The 16,946-nt window shown below is 35.1% G+C and overlaps 1 protein-coding gene across 2 annotated transcripts in view; it reads right to left on the reverse strand.

Annotated features, from left to right (window-relative positions):
* The window catches only part of MBD2 (methyl-CpG binding domain protein 2), a 62,977-nt gene that overhangs the window by 23,276 nt on the left and 22,755 nt on the right, over positions 1–16,946 (reverse strand). For both annotated transcript variants that reach the window (XM_082641441.1, XM_082641440.1), the window contains exon 3: positions 11,382–11,519. In XM_082641441.1, coding sequence (XP_082497567.1) covers positions 11,382–11,519 — 138 coding nt within the window. The remainder of the gene's footprint in view (positions 1–11,381; positions 11,520–16,946) is intronic.

Genomic DNA, 16,946 nt, shown 5'->3' on the forward strand with positions numbered 1-16,946 from the left:
ATCAAAGATGTAAGATGTCTAGACTGAAAACTATAAAATCTTAATGGTGGGATATACAAGGTTAGTGAATTGTAAGACTTAATATTGTAAAAATATTAATTCTCCCCCAAATTGATCTATAGATTTAAATCCTGGCAGGTTTTGAAGAAGACTAGACAAGCTGAGTCTAAAGTGTATGTGGGGGACTTCCCTGGTGGTCCAGCGGTTAAGACTTCACCTTCCAGTGCAGGGGGTACGGGTTTGATCCCTGGTCAAGGAGCTAAGATCCCACATGCCTCGTGGCCAAAAAAAACCAGAACATAAAACAGAAGCAATATTGTAACAAATTCAATAAAGACTTTAAAAATGGTCCACATCAAAAAAAAAAACTTTAAATAAATGAATAAACAAATAAAATAAAATGTATGTGGAAACGCCAACAGCCAAGACTAACCAAGATAATCTTAAATGAAGAATAAGAAAGCTGGAAAACTTACACTACCAGATATCAAGACTTTTTATAAAACTACAGCAATTAAAAGAGTGCAGTATTGAGAAACAACAAACAGACCAATGAAATAAAACAGAGTGTAGAAACAGATTCACATGTACAAATAGGGCAAAGGAGCAGAACAGACCAAAAACAGACTTTCACAAGACTTTCACACTTACACATTTCATTTATGACAGAGGTGACAACACAAAGCAATGGAAAAAGAATGGTCTTTCAGTAAATGGTGCTGGATCAATTGGATATCCATACGGGAAAAAAATAAGTCTACCTCACATCATACACAAAAGTCAATTCCAGATGGATCATAGACCCAAATTCAAAAGTAAAACAAAGCTTTCAGAAGATGACATGGGGTATATATTGATAACCTTGGGGTAAGCAAAAATTTCTTAAACACGTCACAGAAATAAAAGGAAGAGACTGATGAAGTATATCCTTTACTTTTCGTAAATCATCATTGAAGTATTACATACAGAAAAGTGTAAAAAAAACCATAAGTATACAGCTCACTGGAGTTTCATAAAGTAAACACTCATGTAACTACCATGCAGATCAAGAAACAGAATATCACTAGCACCCCAGAAGCCCCCACCCCACACTCTCCCAGTCTCTATCCCACCTCCCAACTCTCTTAAAATTATGAACTTACATTTACCAAGAAACTCCATTAAGGAAGTGGAAAAGGTAAGTCACAAACTGGAAGAAGATACGTGTGATAGATATATCTGACAAAGTACTGATACTGAGAATATACAAAGAACTCCCACAAGTCAATGGAAAAAAGATAAACAACATAACAGAACAATGCATAAAAGAGTAGGCACTTCAAAAGAAAGGATATCTATGCAGCCAACAGACATACAAACAGTGCACAGTATCATTAAATACCAAGGAAATGCAAGGTAAAACTGTAACAAATACACCTAAACACATACCAGAATGTTCAAAATTTTAAAGACTGATAATACCAAGTGCTGACAAGAATGTGAAGCAACTGCACACTGGTGGTAGAAGGGTAACTTTGTATAATCACTTTGGAAAACTATATGGTAGCATCTAACAAAGCTGAACATATGCATACTCTATGACCCAGCACTTCTACTCCTCTATAAGCTCAAAACCAAAAACACATACTACAATATTCACTGAAGAATATCCATAATAGCCAACAAGAAAGACAGAAACTAAAATAACAGCAACAGAATAGTCAATGCAGGGAACAGAGAAAAAACAAATATCATACAAATAAAAAATTTCCCTATAATTAATAGATTCAGAGAGGAAAGAGTAGAGGTTGTATCCATAAAACAAGAACAGTAAAATTTTATGTACAAAAGCCAAGAAACAGCTGCTGGAAATTAAAAATATGATCACCAAAATAAAAAAATCAAAAAAAGGACTAAAAGTAAAATCAAGAAAATATCCCAGAAAGTAAAACAACAACAACAACAAGACGGAAAATACAAAAGTAGAAATAGTAGAAAAAGTAGAAATAGATGGCTAATACACAACTCATACAAAGAGAGAATGGAAAGTTAGGGGATTCAGGAGAAAATGGGAAAAAATGACACAGGAAAATTTCCCACGCAAAGGATAGTAGTCACGTCTATCACCTACTAAGTGCCTGGTGAATGAAGAAAGGCCTACAGGCACATATCAGTGAATTTTTAAAAATCATAAATATACTAAACTTTTTAAGAGAGAAAAAAAAAAGACCATAAAAGAGGAACAGAGATTGAGCATGGCACTGAACTTCTCTCTGGCAACTCTAAAGCTAGCGAACAATGAAGCAATGCCTTCAAAACTTCAGGGGAAACGATTCTCAATCTAAGATTTCATACCCAGACAAACTTGGTTGTGTCCAGCTGGAATAAAGTTTATTTCCAATGTGCAGGTTCTCAACTTTACCTCCCATTTTATTTTATTAGAAAACTACTAGAGGATTTGTTACAAACTGAAGGCATCTACTGAGACAGAGGAGGACAGAGTTCCGGAAAACAAACCCCCACACAGAAGCACAGTAAAGAAAATCCTCAGAGCTACAGCTACACAGCAAGACCAGAGAATGCATTCAGACTGAAGAGGAGAGGTGGTTCCAGGAAAGACACAAGAAGGAACGCCATGATTTCAGCATAAGGAAAGTATCAGTGATGGGCATGTGGCAGAAACAAGCATGAGGAAAGATGAACTCTGTTATAAAGAAAACGTAGCATACAATTCTTAAGACTGACAACAATAAAGAATTCTGATGCTGATGATAAAAGACATTACTTGCCAGAACCATGAATAACTTTCAGTCATAATAATGTAGACACTGACTAGTTAACCTATTTAACTAAAAATGTAATATAACTATGTTGGGAGCATGAAGCAGAGAGAGGACTATGTACTCATGTACCATTGTGGGAAGTCAAGAAGTAATGTCTAAAATTAATAAATAAAGAAATAGGATTATAAGTTTATTATTCAGAAATATAGAGGTAATTATAAAGGGAAGTGACCAGAATTGAGATTAAATGCTTCTGGAAATGGAACTAAAAGACACAAAAAGTAGGAAACTACTGTTATGAAACACAAGTTTTTAAGCATTGATTTTTTTTTCATCTATATTCCTACGTTTCTTAGAGAAATACAAAAATCTCAAAAAATGCCATGGATCTACCCATATCGGAGAAATATTTTTAAGTGATCTAGAGAAATATATGATGATTAAAGGTCACTATGAATGAAAAACCTATGGATTCATTAATTTTTTTAAAAAAATTCACATAATCTTTCAGCTGCAACTCTTACCCCCATAAAACTGACAAGTCACCAAACCGGTTTTCTCTATAGGGCTCCAACCAATCATCCTTTACCTGGATCTTTTACTTCCCACAACTGCTTTAAGAGTATACATTTTCTAATACTTATATTCATATTTTATTATTTAAAAAACATTTCCACATTCCAGTCAATGACATTGTTTTCCCAGTTATGTTAAATTTTAGAACTCTCCTCATAGGCACAGCTGATTCATAGACAAATTTTGTCAATTATTTTATGACCAGCATGAAACCAATCTTATCATCTATGCCCTAGCTTCCTATACTTTCTTCAACAGTCTCCTGGCCTTAAGTCAGTTATCATATTACATACAAGAGCCAGATTAAAACCTCTGTCTAGGGACTTCCCTGGTGGCGCAGTGGTTAAGAATCCACCTGCCGGGCTTCCCCGGTGGCACAGTAGTTAAGAATCCGTTTGCCAATGCAGGGGACACGGGTTCGAGTCCTGGTCTGGGAAGATCTCACATGCCACGGAGCAACTAAGCCCATGAGCCACAACTACTGAGCTTGTGCTCTAGAGCCCTCGAGCCACAACTACTGAGCTCACGTACTGCAGCTACTGAAGCCTGTGCGCCTAGAGCCCGTGCTCTGCAACAAGAGAAGCCACTGCAATGAGAAGCCCACGCACCACAACGAAGAGTAGCCCCCGCTCACCACAACTAGAGAAAGCCTGCACGCAGCAACGGAGACCCAACACAGCCAAAAATCAATAAATAAAATAAATAAAAAAATTAAAAAAAAAAAAGAATCCGCCTGCCAATGCAGGGGACATGGGTTCGAGCCCTGGTTCAGGAAGATCCCACATGCCATGGAGCAACTAAGCCCGTGCACCACAACTACTGAGCCTGCGCTCTAGAGCCCACGTGCCACAACTACTGAAGCCCACGCTCCTAGAGCCCGTGCTCCGCAACAAGAGAAGCTACCACAATGAGAAGCCCGGGCACCACAACCAAGAGTAGCCCCCGCTCGCCGCAACTAGAGAATGCCCGTGTGCAGCAACGAAGACCCAACACAGCCAAAAATAAAATAAATAAATTTAAACCTCTGTCTAGAATGTCCTCCCCATGCTTCTCTTCTTTCAAAGACCATATTCTCTCACTCCTCTGTTTTTTGTTTTCATTGCATTTACCATGCCATGACACATTATATATGTATTTATCTGTCTCTCTCCCTATCACTCTAGAAAGTAAGTTCCATGAGAGCAGGGACTTGGTTTTGCTCACTGCAGTATTCCCACAACTTAGAAAAGTGCCTGGCACAAGTTGAGGGCTCAATTCACGATTTTTGAATTAAAAAAATTCATTCATTCATTCGACAAATGTGTGTTATGCACTGACGTAATGGAGACACTATGGATAAAGGAGTGAACAACTAATACAGTTATGATCAGAAAAGGAGAAAGGAGAAGTACTTAGGAGGGTCTCTAAACCTAGACTTCATGAATCAGGTTTCTTGAACAGATGAAGTGATATCTAAGTTCAGGCTTGAGGGATGAGTAGGAAATAGCTAATTAAAGTGGGAAAGAAAGCAGCATGAAATATGATCAGGGAATGCAAGGGCAGGGTGCAGAGGGGGAGATGAATAGCACATTCAAAAATCTGCAGTTTCACATGATTCCGTTGTAGAACAAGGGAAGAATGTGAGGCCAGAGAGATACACAAAAGCCAAATCATGAAGGATTTGTAAGTTACGTTAGGTGTTTTGACTTTAAAAGTCATGTTTAGTTTTTTTTTTACCTAAAAACTAACATGAATCATCAAAACGTTTTCAGCAGAATAACACTATTAGACCATTATGTCTAACAGATCTTCAGGATGCAATATGAAGAAAGAACTGAAGAAAATAAGACAAGAAGCAGAGAGATGAAATGATAGTTACTTGGTAGAGAGATGGAGCAAGTGAATATTTAGGAGGTAGAGTCAACAGGACTTGTTGGCTAATTAGATCTGGGGGTAAGAGATGGGAAGAGTCAAGGATGATGCTCACGTTTCTGGCTTAGGCGGCCAAGTGGGCAGTGGTACATACAGTGAGATAAAGCATATAGAAGAAAGAGCTGGTTTGAAAGGATGATGGTGAAGTTTGGGAAGATGAATTAGAGATACTGGTGAGACTTCTAAGCAAACAATGTTAGTAGATTGAGTGATACAAACAACTGAAGCTCAGGATAAAGATGTAAATTTGGAAATCATTAACATATAGATGATAACTGAAGCCATGACAATGAGTGAAATCATCCATGGAGGGTTTACATACAGAGAAGAATGCACAGTATTCCCTAGGAAACCCCACCATTTTGAAAGATAGACAAAGAAAGAACATAGGATGGGGACTGAGAAAAAACAAAGAAGGAGGAAAACCAAGAGAGTACAGTGTCACAGAATAAAAGACAGTATTTCAGAAGGCAGGAGTAGTCAAGAGTGCCTAATACTAAAACAGGTCAAGTAATGTAAGGACTGAAGTTTGCTCAACCAATTTAATTAGGATCATCAATAATCTTGATGAGAACAGTTCAAGTGGCATAGTGAGAACAAAAGTAGTATTTCAGAGATATAAAAACTAAGAGGTAAAGTAGATAGTAAATACACACAACTCCAAGAAGTTTGGTTGTAAAGGGAAAAGAAAGAAAATGAATTCTAAAGGAGACACAGAGTAAAATAAACAAATTTTTAAGGTAGGGAAGATGTGAATATATTTAAATGCTTTGGGGAAGAAGCCAGTTTAGAAAGAAGTTGAAGATGAAAGGTAGCTGACATAATCCATTGAGTGAGCTGTCTGAGAAGGTAAGAGGGAATGTATCTGGGAAGCACAGATATTGGTATTAGCTTTAGGTCACAAGATATGGTCAAGTTCAGTCCAGAGGGGTAATAAAAAAGCTACTTCCGGGGTTCCCTGGTGGCGCAGTGGTTGAGAGTCCGCCTGCCGATGCAGGGGACGCGGGTTCGTGCCCCGGTCTGGGAAGATCCCACATGCCGCGGAGCGGCTGGGCCCGTGAGCCATGGCCGCTGAGCCTGCGCGTCTGGAGCCTGTGCTCCGCAACGGGAGAGGCCACAACAGTGAGAGGCCCGCGTACCGCAAAAAAAAAAAAAAAAAAAAAAAAGTATGTATATATATATATGGCATCTTTCCAACATCACCCAGAATAATGCTTTTAAATAATACTGGACAACATATCATCTATTTCTTCTGCCCAGGCAGCCAATTTATCTGTCTAGAGACAAGGAATATAATATCCTCCATGGAACTCTGTGCTTTAGCGTATCTATTTCTTAATCATAAAAGCATTTTACTAAAGACTAAACTAGAAATAACAGTCAGGGGTTAGGAAGAAGTAAATGTTAAAATGCCTGGAATGAACAGCAATTTTCAGGGTTATAACAACTGAATACTAAAATATTTTATAAACTTTTCACACACAATGTCTTTAAAGTGCACGTTTTTTAAATTTATCTTTCACCTAGAAAGTTTCTTCTAACATGTAAAAATAGTCACTCTTGGTTATTATCAAAAAGATGAGATGTAAGTGCTGGCAAGGATGTAGAGAAAAGGGAACCCTCATTCACTACTGGTAAGAATGTAAATCGGTACAGCCATGATGGAAAACATCTGAAGGTTCCTCAAGACATTAGAAATAGAACTACCATATGATCCAGCAATCTCACTTCTGGCTATATATCCAAAGGAAATGAAATCAACATCTCAAAGAGATACCTGCACCCCCATATTCACTGCAACTTTATTCACAATAACCAAGTTATGGAAACAAACTAAGTGTCCACTGATGGATGAATGGATAATGTGTGTGTGTATACATGTATATATATATATATATATATATATATATATATACATGTATATACACACACACAATGGAATATTATCATCCATAAAAAAGAAAGAAATCCTGCCATCTGTGATAACATAGATGAAACTTGAGGTCATTATGCTAAGTGAAATAAGTCAAACAGAGAAGGCAAACACTGTGTGATCTTGCTTATATGTGAAATCTCAAAAAACCAAACTCATAGAAACACAGAGTAGAATGGTGATTGCCAGGGGCTGAAGGTAGGGAAAATGGGGAGATGTTGATCAAAACGTACGAACTTCCAGTTATAAGATGAATAAGTTCTGGGGATCTAATGTACAGCATGGTGACTACAGTTAACAATACTGTATTATACACCTGAAAGTTGTTAAGAGAGATCTTAAATGTTCTCACAATCACCACCACAACAAAAAAAATGGTAATTATGTAAGGTAATAGATGTATTAACTAACTTTTTTCTGGTAATCATTTTGCAATGTATACATGTAGAAATTGTCACACTGTACACCTTAAACTTAACGATGTTATATGTCAATTACACCTCAATAAAGCTGGAAAAACATCATTTAAAAAAAAGACATTTCTGGAAGGGAGTAAAGGAAAGTTTCATACCCTTTGAACAAAGAATTAGCTAACAAAATAAACGGAAAAAAATCTAGGATCAAATGGAAGATTTAAATCCACTTCTTCGGTGATTTAAATGTTTACTTTTGGGTAAAAAAAAGAATATTCTGTAAGAAATGTAATTAATATTCAAAGACTATCAGAAACACCTAAAGCCTATAGGCTTTAATTAAAAGGAAAAAGGAATGGCTCAAAAGATGAAGTTTCTTTGATTTGAGGATAAAAAAAGAGAAAAAGCAAGAGACCATAAAGTGTCAAAGATGACAGCATTAAAGAAGTAAGAAAGAAGCAGACATGTGAGTTCTTCATATATTGAAAGAAGGAAGCTAGGAAAGACACCCTTAACAGCAAAATCACTATTCAATTAGATTAAAAAGAATTGGGGGCATGTTTTACATATCTGGCCAAATAAGGATATTTCAAAGATCTTACTGTTTGGGATAAGAGTCTTATAACTGGTAGAATTCCCTCCACCCCAGTCAAGATTTCTTTTTAATCTAATGACAAGACAGTACATGTTAAATATGCCAATAGTATATATGAAACTGGCTGGCTACTTACCCTATCATAACCAGCTTTTACAAATGCCATCTCTACCTTATAATTTTAATTGTAGGCAAAAATCACTGCTGAATTCTGTTTAATGCACTTTTGTTTACATACCCTAATTTGCCCTTTTAAAACTAAGGCATTTTCAAGGAGTCAGTACATTAGAATTTCATAATTTATACATTTTATAGAACTCAAATTAGACTGCCATATTAGACAGAACTAGGCATATGATGTTTGTTATATAAAAACAGAATTATGAATTTCTATGATTGCTTCACATCTAAACTAATCACTTCAAACCAATTCAAGGTAAAAGATCTAAAAATCAAATCCTAGTTCTAGGTCTCAAAATTCAACACTCCGAAAGGAATTACAATACCACTAGCTTGAATATCTTATTAAAAGAATGTGATACAGTTAAGATAAAAACCTATCTGCAGGAACCTCAAAAAAATAGAAACCTCATTGTCTAATTTATTTACTCTATGCTCAAAATAACTTCTCCAAATGAAGTATTTGGCAATTTATATTACTAATCTAGTTCAATGAAGCTATGCAAAAGGTAGCAAAATTGGAATAATCATTTTTGCCTATGTATTTTATGCCAACTATCTCCTCAACAATAATAGCTCACTAGCAGTCATCTGCCATATGTACGTCAAAATATAATTAAATCAACATCTTTCCTTTACTTAAAATCCTGAATCTAAACTGGAATGGTCAGGATGACAGATCATGATTTCAAAACACATTAATACCGAAGTTGTCTCTTTACTATTTTCCTGCGTTTACTCAATGCACAGTCCTGTATTTTGAAATCCTGTTAGTGAGACAGTGGTCAAGTATTCTCTCAATTCTTACGTTCAGGATAAAGAAGCGGGAGAGACAACTAATGTCTTAGTGTCATCAAAAACGTCCAGCACCAATTGTCAGGTGACAAGAGGATAATGTGAAAAACAGTGTAAACATTTGGAGAAGTAACCTCCAAAATAATTTTAACACTTCCTGTCTCTGAAAGCTAGAAGGAAGGTAAAAACCCTCAAAAGATCTGGGTTAAAATGACATAAGTGGGGTTTTTTTTTGGTGAGGGCGGGAGATGATTTAGCTTTCTTGACATATTCTTTTCACTTGAGAACAATCTCATAAACGTTAATTAAAGAAGGAAAACTTACAACGACTCAACATGCCGAAGAATAAGAAGCAACTAATCTGGTTACTTCAGCTTTAAAACTCTAGGTTGCCAATATCTCTACAACCAGATAAACACCCAGTAAATATAATTACTACTGTTTTTAAAATCTGTGACTGAACTTAAGTGCAGAAAACAATTAAATTCCTGTTAAAATGACCATAATTGGCTACTCGGTTTGTCTTTAACCAAAGTATTTGTTCACAGACTATATGGAGAATGATTTGACAAGGAAAAGATGAGGATAAAATTTACTAAATACCATCTGTTCTCAATGAGACAACTCAGATTTTCAATATGGAACTAATATTATTAGTTATTCCACTTTCTTTATCTTTTGGGCTTTTTGAAGCAAACTTTCTTACCCAATTATATACTTGCAAATTTTTCGATTAATAAAAATCTTTACAAGGAAACGATTTTAACATCACCAAAAAGCCAAAGGACAAGATGTTCAAGACTTTAGACAGTATCTAAGAAAGAACACAATCAGGGAATGGCTCTGTCAAGGTGGGCAAAGTTCAGAATGGCAGAATTCCTTCCCTGTTGGAATGAATATACTAAAACTGCCGGTGGTTTGGTGGCTATCACTGGGTGCAGTAGTAAAACAGAAGGGAAAAGCCTGGCACAGAAAGCTGAATGGCCCAAAGAAAACCTAAGTGGTGACAAGAGCCTAAAGGCACATGCAGGTACGCATCTTTTATATTGGATGTGATACACTTACATGGCCCCTGTTGAATCTCTTGGGGACCAACAGTAAAGCAAGTTTAGAACTTCAAATCTTGAGACATCTATAGCAAGATGCTGATCCAATGTGGCTCCAAATATCTTCTGTTTTCCTGGCTCACCTGAAGAGGAAAAAACACTACAGAGGATGTGGGAACTGAATTACTTTATGTAGTTTCTTCTAGAGCAACTGTCTGAAAGTTTTGGCCCAATCCTTTTTGAAGTCTGGAGATGAGACACTTGAGGGACTAGCGAAAAACAAAATTCAAATGAAAAGGTGGAGTGAGACATCTAAAAGGGGAATACGAGAGCAAAAGATACTGGCCGTAGGTAAATCAGTGTTTCTAATCCTTAAGTGGGAGGAGGCAGAGAAAGGAGAGAAAAAATGCACCGATGTTTCTCCCTCCGCTCCCTCACCCCAATTGCTACTAAAATTTCACAAAGTACCTAAACTTTTTGACCACAATTAGGGAGTGAGTGAGCAAGACTACTTGGAAAGTTTAAGCGTTTTGTCAAGTCTCCCTCCCCTGGCTAAGTGGCATTATTAAGCAGCAGGGAGGCCTTTCAGATAATACTTTTTTTTCTAAGAAAAGATTCTGGTGGAATACAGCTTGAAACAATAAAGGAAGAGAAAAATAAATTCAATTTATACAAAAATGGAAGTCACCGGACAATATACCATATTGACAAAGTTTATTTACTTCTGTTTTTCCAAAGGGGAGGGACTGCTTTCTTGACATAAGAAATCAGAACAAAAAGTAGTTTCCAAATAATAGAAAATATTTTTAAACTAAGCAACACAAACTGCATGCTTCATCCCCTTAGGAAATATTATCCCTGGAAAGATAATCTTTAAAAAACTAAGAAGAGCAGAACCAAGTCTGACGTACATTACCACACAAAAGCATAAAGGTGGAGTCCATATAATTAATTTTAGATTTTTTAATTAACTTAATTTTTTTCTTAAAACATTTTACCTAAATGTTGTCTTATCAGAGTTATTCTCCAGCATTCATGTAACAGCCTAGGATATAAAACAATTTTCTTTCCAAATATATTCCATTTTAACCAGAGTTTACTTGAACTATATCTGGTAAAGATACCAGAATTTTCTGAAAAATAAGATTGGAGAACCAGTTAGATTCTTACCTGACGTGGCTGTTCATTCATTCGTTGTGGATCTGATTTCACTTTATTACTAGGATGATTTGTGACTTTGGTTACCGGTTGTTTGAAAATTGATGCTGTTTGTCTAATTGGCAATGTTGTATTCAAGTCTGGCTTACCCTGTGGATATAAGTGCGTTTTAATTAATAAATATTATATATAAATACAATTAGATGAATTTTTATTAATTCAATATGTATTACTTTAACTTGGATTATTCCAAACTTCTCAATCTCAGCATTTTAAATACTCTGGAGTACACTTTAATCACTTTATTATGTAAGACTTATGCAAAGTTTTCTCATAATAAAAAGCTTTCTGTATTCTTTTAAATGTAAGAAAATTATATTAAAATTCATAATTAATTTGATTAGCAAGATACTAGGAACTTTTAGGTGAACAAATATGTTTAAGGTTAGGTTACACAAAAGGAAGGAGGGTTTTCAGGACAATAATCAAAAAGCAGTCATTTCTACATTCTGAGAATGGAGGAAACTAATAGTGCACTTGGCCATTAAAATATAAATAACCTCATGAGCTGTCAGGGGGCCAGGCTTACATAAAACCACAAAGGTTAACCTTCCCTTTTATATTAAAAAAAAAAGATAATTAGAAATGAAAGTTGTAATTCCACAGAGCTCAATTTAGAAAAATGTAACAAAATAAGGAAATATTCTTTAATATTTTATAGCACATTTAATGCTTTTTAAAAAAAAACTTAAAATTGAAGTTTCAGAAGGGCAGGCAATATACTTATATATTTTTAATCAACCAGTAAAAAAATTAAGTTATGTTCTAATGAAAAGCAAATGTGGCACAGAATTGCTATTAAGCTCATCTGAAATACTCTAACATCAGGTGGGGTCAGAGGCGAGGAAAAAGGGGAAGAAAAAGAACAAAATGTGATTTAATCACTGTGTATTCTGAGTCTGGCAAAAACCATAAAGGCTCAAATACATCTGAAAGCAATACACATCAGATAATTTTAGTATAGAAGTATACTTGATAAATCATCTACAAGATATTCAATGAACTTTTATAACTATCTCCAAATAAAAATTATATCAACTTTGAGACTCCAGAACAGCAGTTCTCAACCTTGGGCATGCATCAGAGTCACCCAGAGGGCTGATTAAAGCAGATTATTGGGCCTCACTCCCAGAAATTCTGATTCAGGAGGTCTGAGGTAGGACCTGGGAAACTGCATTTCTATTAAGGTCCAGGTGATGCTGATGCTGGTCCAGGGACCACACTTGGACAACTACTGCTCTAAAACAAAGACTGCAGGTTGGTGGCGGGGAGACCAGGTCTAACCCATAGATGTGTTTTGTTCAGTTTTTAGTTTCCTTAGTAAATTAAGCCAACATCTACAAATAAAATTCACATAAAAGGCAGAATTCTAGCTTCTCTTAAAAACTCAAAGATCTAGAAATACTGGACTGATGTGGCCAAGCAGGCCATTATTGATTAGTAATGGCTGCCACTAGAGGTGTCAAGGTTTGTTCTTTTGCAAAAGTCTTCAATTCACATTTGCAAAGCTGTCTGAGCCCTACAGGTACTGAGTTTGTGATCTCTGCTTAAAGAATATCAGGATGACTAGAAAGGTAAGGATCACAATAAATTAATCTGATCATTATTACAATTACAGTATTATTTGGACTATTAAATATGCCTCTACCCCCCAGCCCCAAACACACACACACACACACATCTTTTGTACCTACTGGGCATGCTTATCATTTCTTGCACTCAATTTTCTCCCCATGTATGTGCTTACCTTTAAGAGACATATTCATCTTTAATAACTCTAATATTATTTCTCAGGCATTTCAATTTCTTATCTTTATGGTTTTCCAAAAAACTTAGAGCTGTGGAAACTTGACCAACAGGCTGCAAAATAACCACTTAGGATGCCATCTCTGAAAAGTGTGAGGCCCAAAAATGTGTATTTTTTAAAGCTCTCCTGGTAATTCTGTGATGCGCAGGTTTGGATCCCTCTGATTTATGACATCTAGAGCATTCTGAGGCCCTAAGTGAAGCCATCCAACCTATAACATAGCCAATATTCAATCCTAAAGAAGCTTAACACATAAATGCTTATGAAGAACTTATCCTGTCACTAAGTAGTTATAATTAGTATCTTCCACTAAACAATATCTTGTTTGGTTTTTAATGTTTTTGTTCTTTAATAAAGAACAATAAACTCTGCTGGTATTATGACGAAGATGGCATCAGTAGACAAAGAAGTATATAACAACTGTTTGTATGAGCAAACACAGTCGAGCCTGTAAGTTTCTCATTGTTACAAAGAATGACTGGAGGAAGCACAGACTAGCCTAAGCTATTCAAAACAATAAAATCCTGAATCCACACAGATTGGAAGGAAGCATGGAACATGTAAAACGACCTGTGCTACAATGGTTAGATTGATATTTTTTTCATTAACTTATGTTTGTGGTACAATTAATAAAAATTTATTTATGGCTAAAAGTATTCAAAATATACCATTAACTTCCATTGTCTGACAATGAGACAATTCATTTCCCAGTGGCATGGAATGAGATTATTCAAGAGTGTGCTGCCTTGCTCTTCTGTTGATCTTATTTTGGTTTTATTTTTTTCTCTTTTAAACTGGTCTGAAAGCTCTGAAGACAGAAATAATTTTTTACTAATTGATTTTGTATTCTACAGCAGTATCGTGTAGAATAATCTGAGAAGCTGGACGAACTGGTTTTCCCAGAAACTGTCACAAAAACAGTAAATTTTATTACCATTCTCCCCTGAGGACTGTCAAAGAGTCACTGTTAATTCACGCCCAGTTGTTGTCTGAGTTTTTCTAAATAACTACCAATCTGCCATGAACTTAGGAGTTACAAAGCAAACACTTTTTTTATGGGACAAGTTAAAGCTATTCATGTATTTGAAATCCTCCCTTTCAATACAAGAAAAAGTAAAGTAGAAGTTCCTTATATCATAAAACTAAACTGACAAACACACACATTCTAATAAAGTTTCCAACCTTTGATAAATCTTCTCAGTATACAGGCTAGCGCTCAAATCAAAATTTAATGTATTTTATAATAATGTGTATATTAAGCTGGAAGTATTCAAATAACTCAAATAATTGTTGAGGGTTTATTCTATCCCCCTGGGATGAATACAAAAATAAATCTTTTTAAAAAATTTTTAAACTTTTACTTCATCTCTTTCCAATAAATATCTGAGATGGCTCTTAAAACTCACAAAGGACAAATATGCAATAAATTAATTTTTAAAAATCAAGGAGAAAACAAATTTCCTTTTGAAACGGTTAACAGTGACTGATACTAGAGCTGAGCATCAAATGTGGATCTGAACTTTCTAGGGGTGTGGATGAAAAAAGAAATATTAAATTACATAGATATCACACTCAGAAGGGAGGAAGCATACCAATTAATGAGGAAAACAAAAGCTGTCCTGGTATTAAACCTAGAAAAAAAATTAAATACACTTAACATCAGAACAAATATTTAGCAGATTTCAAATGCTTTTTCTTTTTCCAATGACCTTCCATAAAAGCCAAGAACATATTTAAAGGACAACTCAGTGAAGATGAATCTGAAAAGGACTAAACCAGTGTGGTCGGATTACTGTGTAAACTTTCAGTGATCTAATGTGATTAAGGCTAGAAAAGAGGATAACTAAAGAGGTGATGCAGAGCATGTTTCATAAACCGGTCGTTTTCAAATACTGTTTCATTCCTACCCTTAAAAATTTTTTGCAAATATATATACCCCACCTACATTTTGAAGTATTTCACATTTTAATGTAAAGAGTTGGGGAGCGGGGGTGGGGAATGAATTGGGAGATTGGGATTGACATGTATACACTAATATGTATAAAATAGATGACTAATAAGAACCTGCTGTATAAAAAAAATAAATAAAATTAAATTTAAAAAAAGAGTTGGGGAGGATGAGCTTACTAAGGTATTTTAAATACTGACACTTTAATAATAAACTGTTACATCATGTTAAATGTAGCTAACAGAATCTAAATATACCCACCATCAGCCATGTACACATAAACAAAATCTTCAATACATTTATTATACTCCTTTTTCCCTTTGAACAATTCCATTCCCAGAATCATTTCTTATTTTAAACTTGAAAACCTTTAATTAATCATTTATACATCATAAAGTTATTTTTTTAACTTTCTGTGACCTTAAAGTTCTTAGTGATAAAAAAAATTTTTTTTCTGGTTTATTACAATTATTAGTATATAACCGACCAAAAACAGTAAATTATACATTTTAATAATTATTAAACATAAGAGATAAAAACTATACATGAAAATTTTTTATTTAAAATTTAACTCCATAGCCTTAGATGAGTAGTCCTAATTGCTAGAATAGAATAAGATTTAATATCGATTCTATTCCTATTCTTCATTTTTTGATAGATATAATACTAAGAAACCTTGTTCGCATAAATGGATAGTTTTAGTCTGTCAATTTTTTGGACTTCTTTTGAGTTATATGTCAAAATATCACATAGCGAACCAACAAAAATTTCAATAATTGACATCTACATTAAGTCCTCTGTAAATTTTATTGCGGGCAAAGAACTGTACTAGTAGAAAGACTTGACTATTACCAAGTCATTCATTCTCTCAGTATCAACACCAATATTTCAAATTGTCCCTTTATTGGAGGTCAAACATTTTATACCATGGTAAAATTGCACACAAGCGAGAAGAGTATTACTCTTCTATAAAATGGGAGAGAGTTGACTATGGCAGAGGAACTGGGGAAAAAAGAACCTGTACCTCTATCTCAGGTACATTCTCAGAACCTAAGGATACAGAAATAATTCCTTTAAAACCACCCATGCTGTGTATACCATGTTAAGCCTCCACATAGCATAGTTTGAACAGCAGGAACTTAAACTATATATTCTAAATACCACTTTCCTCAGCCTAGCTTTGAAACTGTATGATAGTTCAGAACTGTACATATTCTATAAAAAGCGCCTAGGGGATTCATTTTATCTTTAAAATGCATGCAAATTTTGCATTTTATTTTAGAAATTAGCCATGTTTGTTTTAATGTAAAAATGTTGCTCTCCTACCCAAAATGCTTCAACAAAACTGGACACCTCCAATGGAATACTACTCAGCCATAAAAGAATGAAATTTTGCCATTTGCAGCAACATGGATGGACTTGGAGGGCATTATGCTATCTGAAATAAGTCAGACAGAGAAAGACAAATACTGTATGATATCACTTGTATGTGGAATCTAAAAAATACAACAAACTAGTGAACATAACAAGAAAGAAGCAGACTCACAGATACAGAGAACAAACTAGTGGTTACCAGTAGGGAGAGGGAAGGGGGGAGGGGCAATATAGGGGTAGGGGACTAAGAGGTACAAACTATTAGGTATAAAATAAGCTACAAGGATATACAACATATACAACATGGCGAATACAGCCAGTATTTTATAATGGCTATAAATGTAGTAACCTTCAAAAACTGTGAATCATATATTATACACCTGTAACT

The sequence above is a fragment of the Mesoplodon mirus genome, assembly GCF_964341445.2.
Source record: "Mesoplodon mirus genome assembly, chromosome: 13".
Lineage (NCBI taxonomy): Eukaryota > Metazoa > Chordata > Mammalia > Artiodactyla > Ziphiidae > Mesoplodon > Mesoplodon mirus.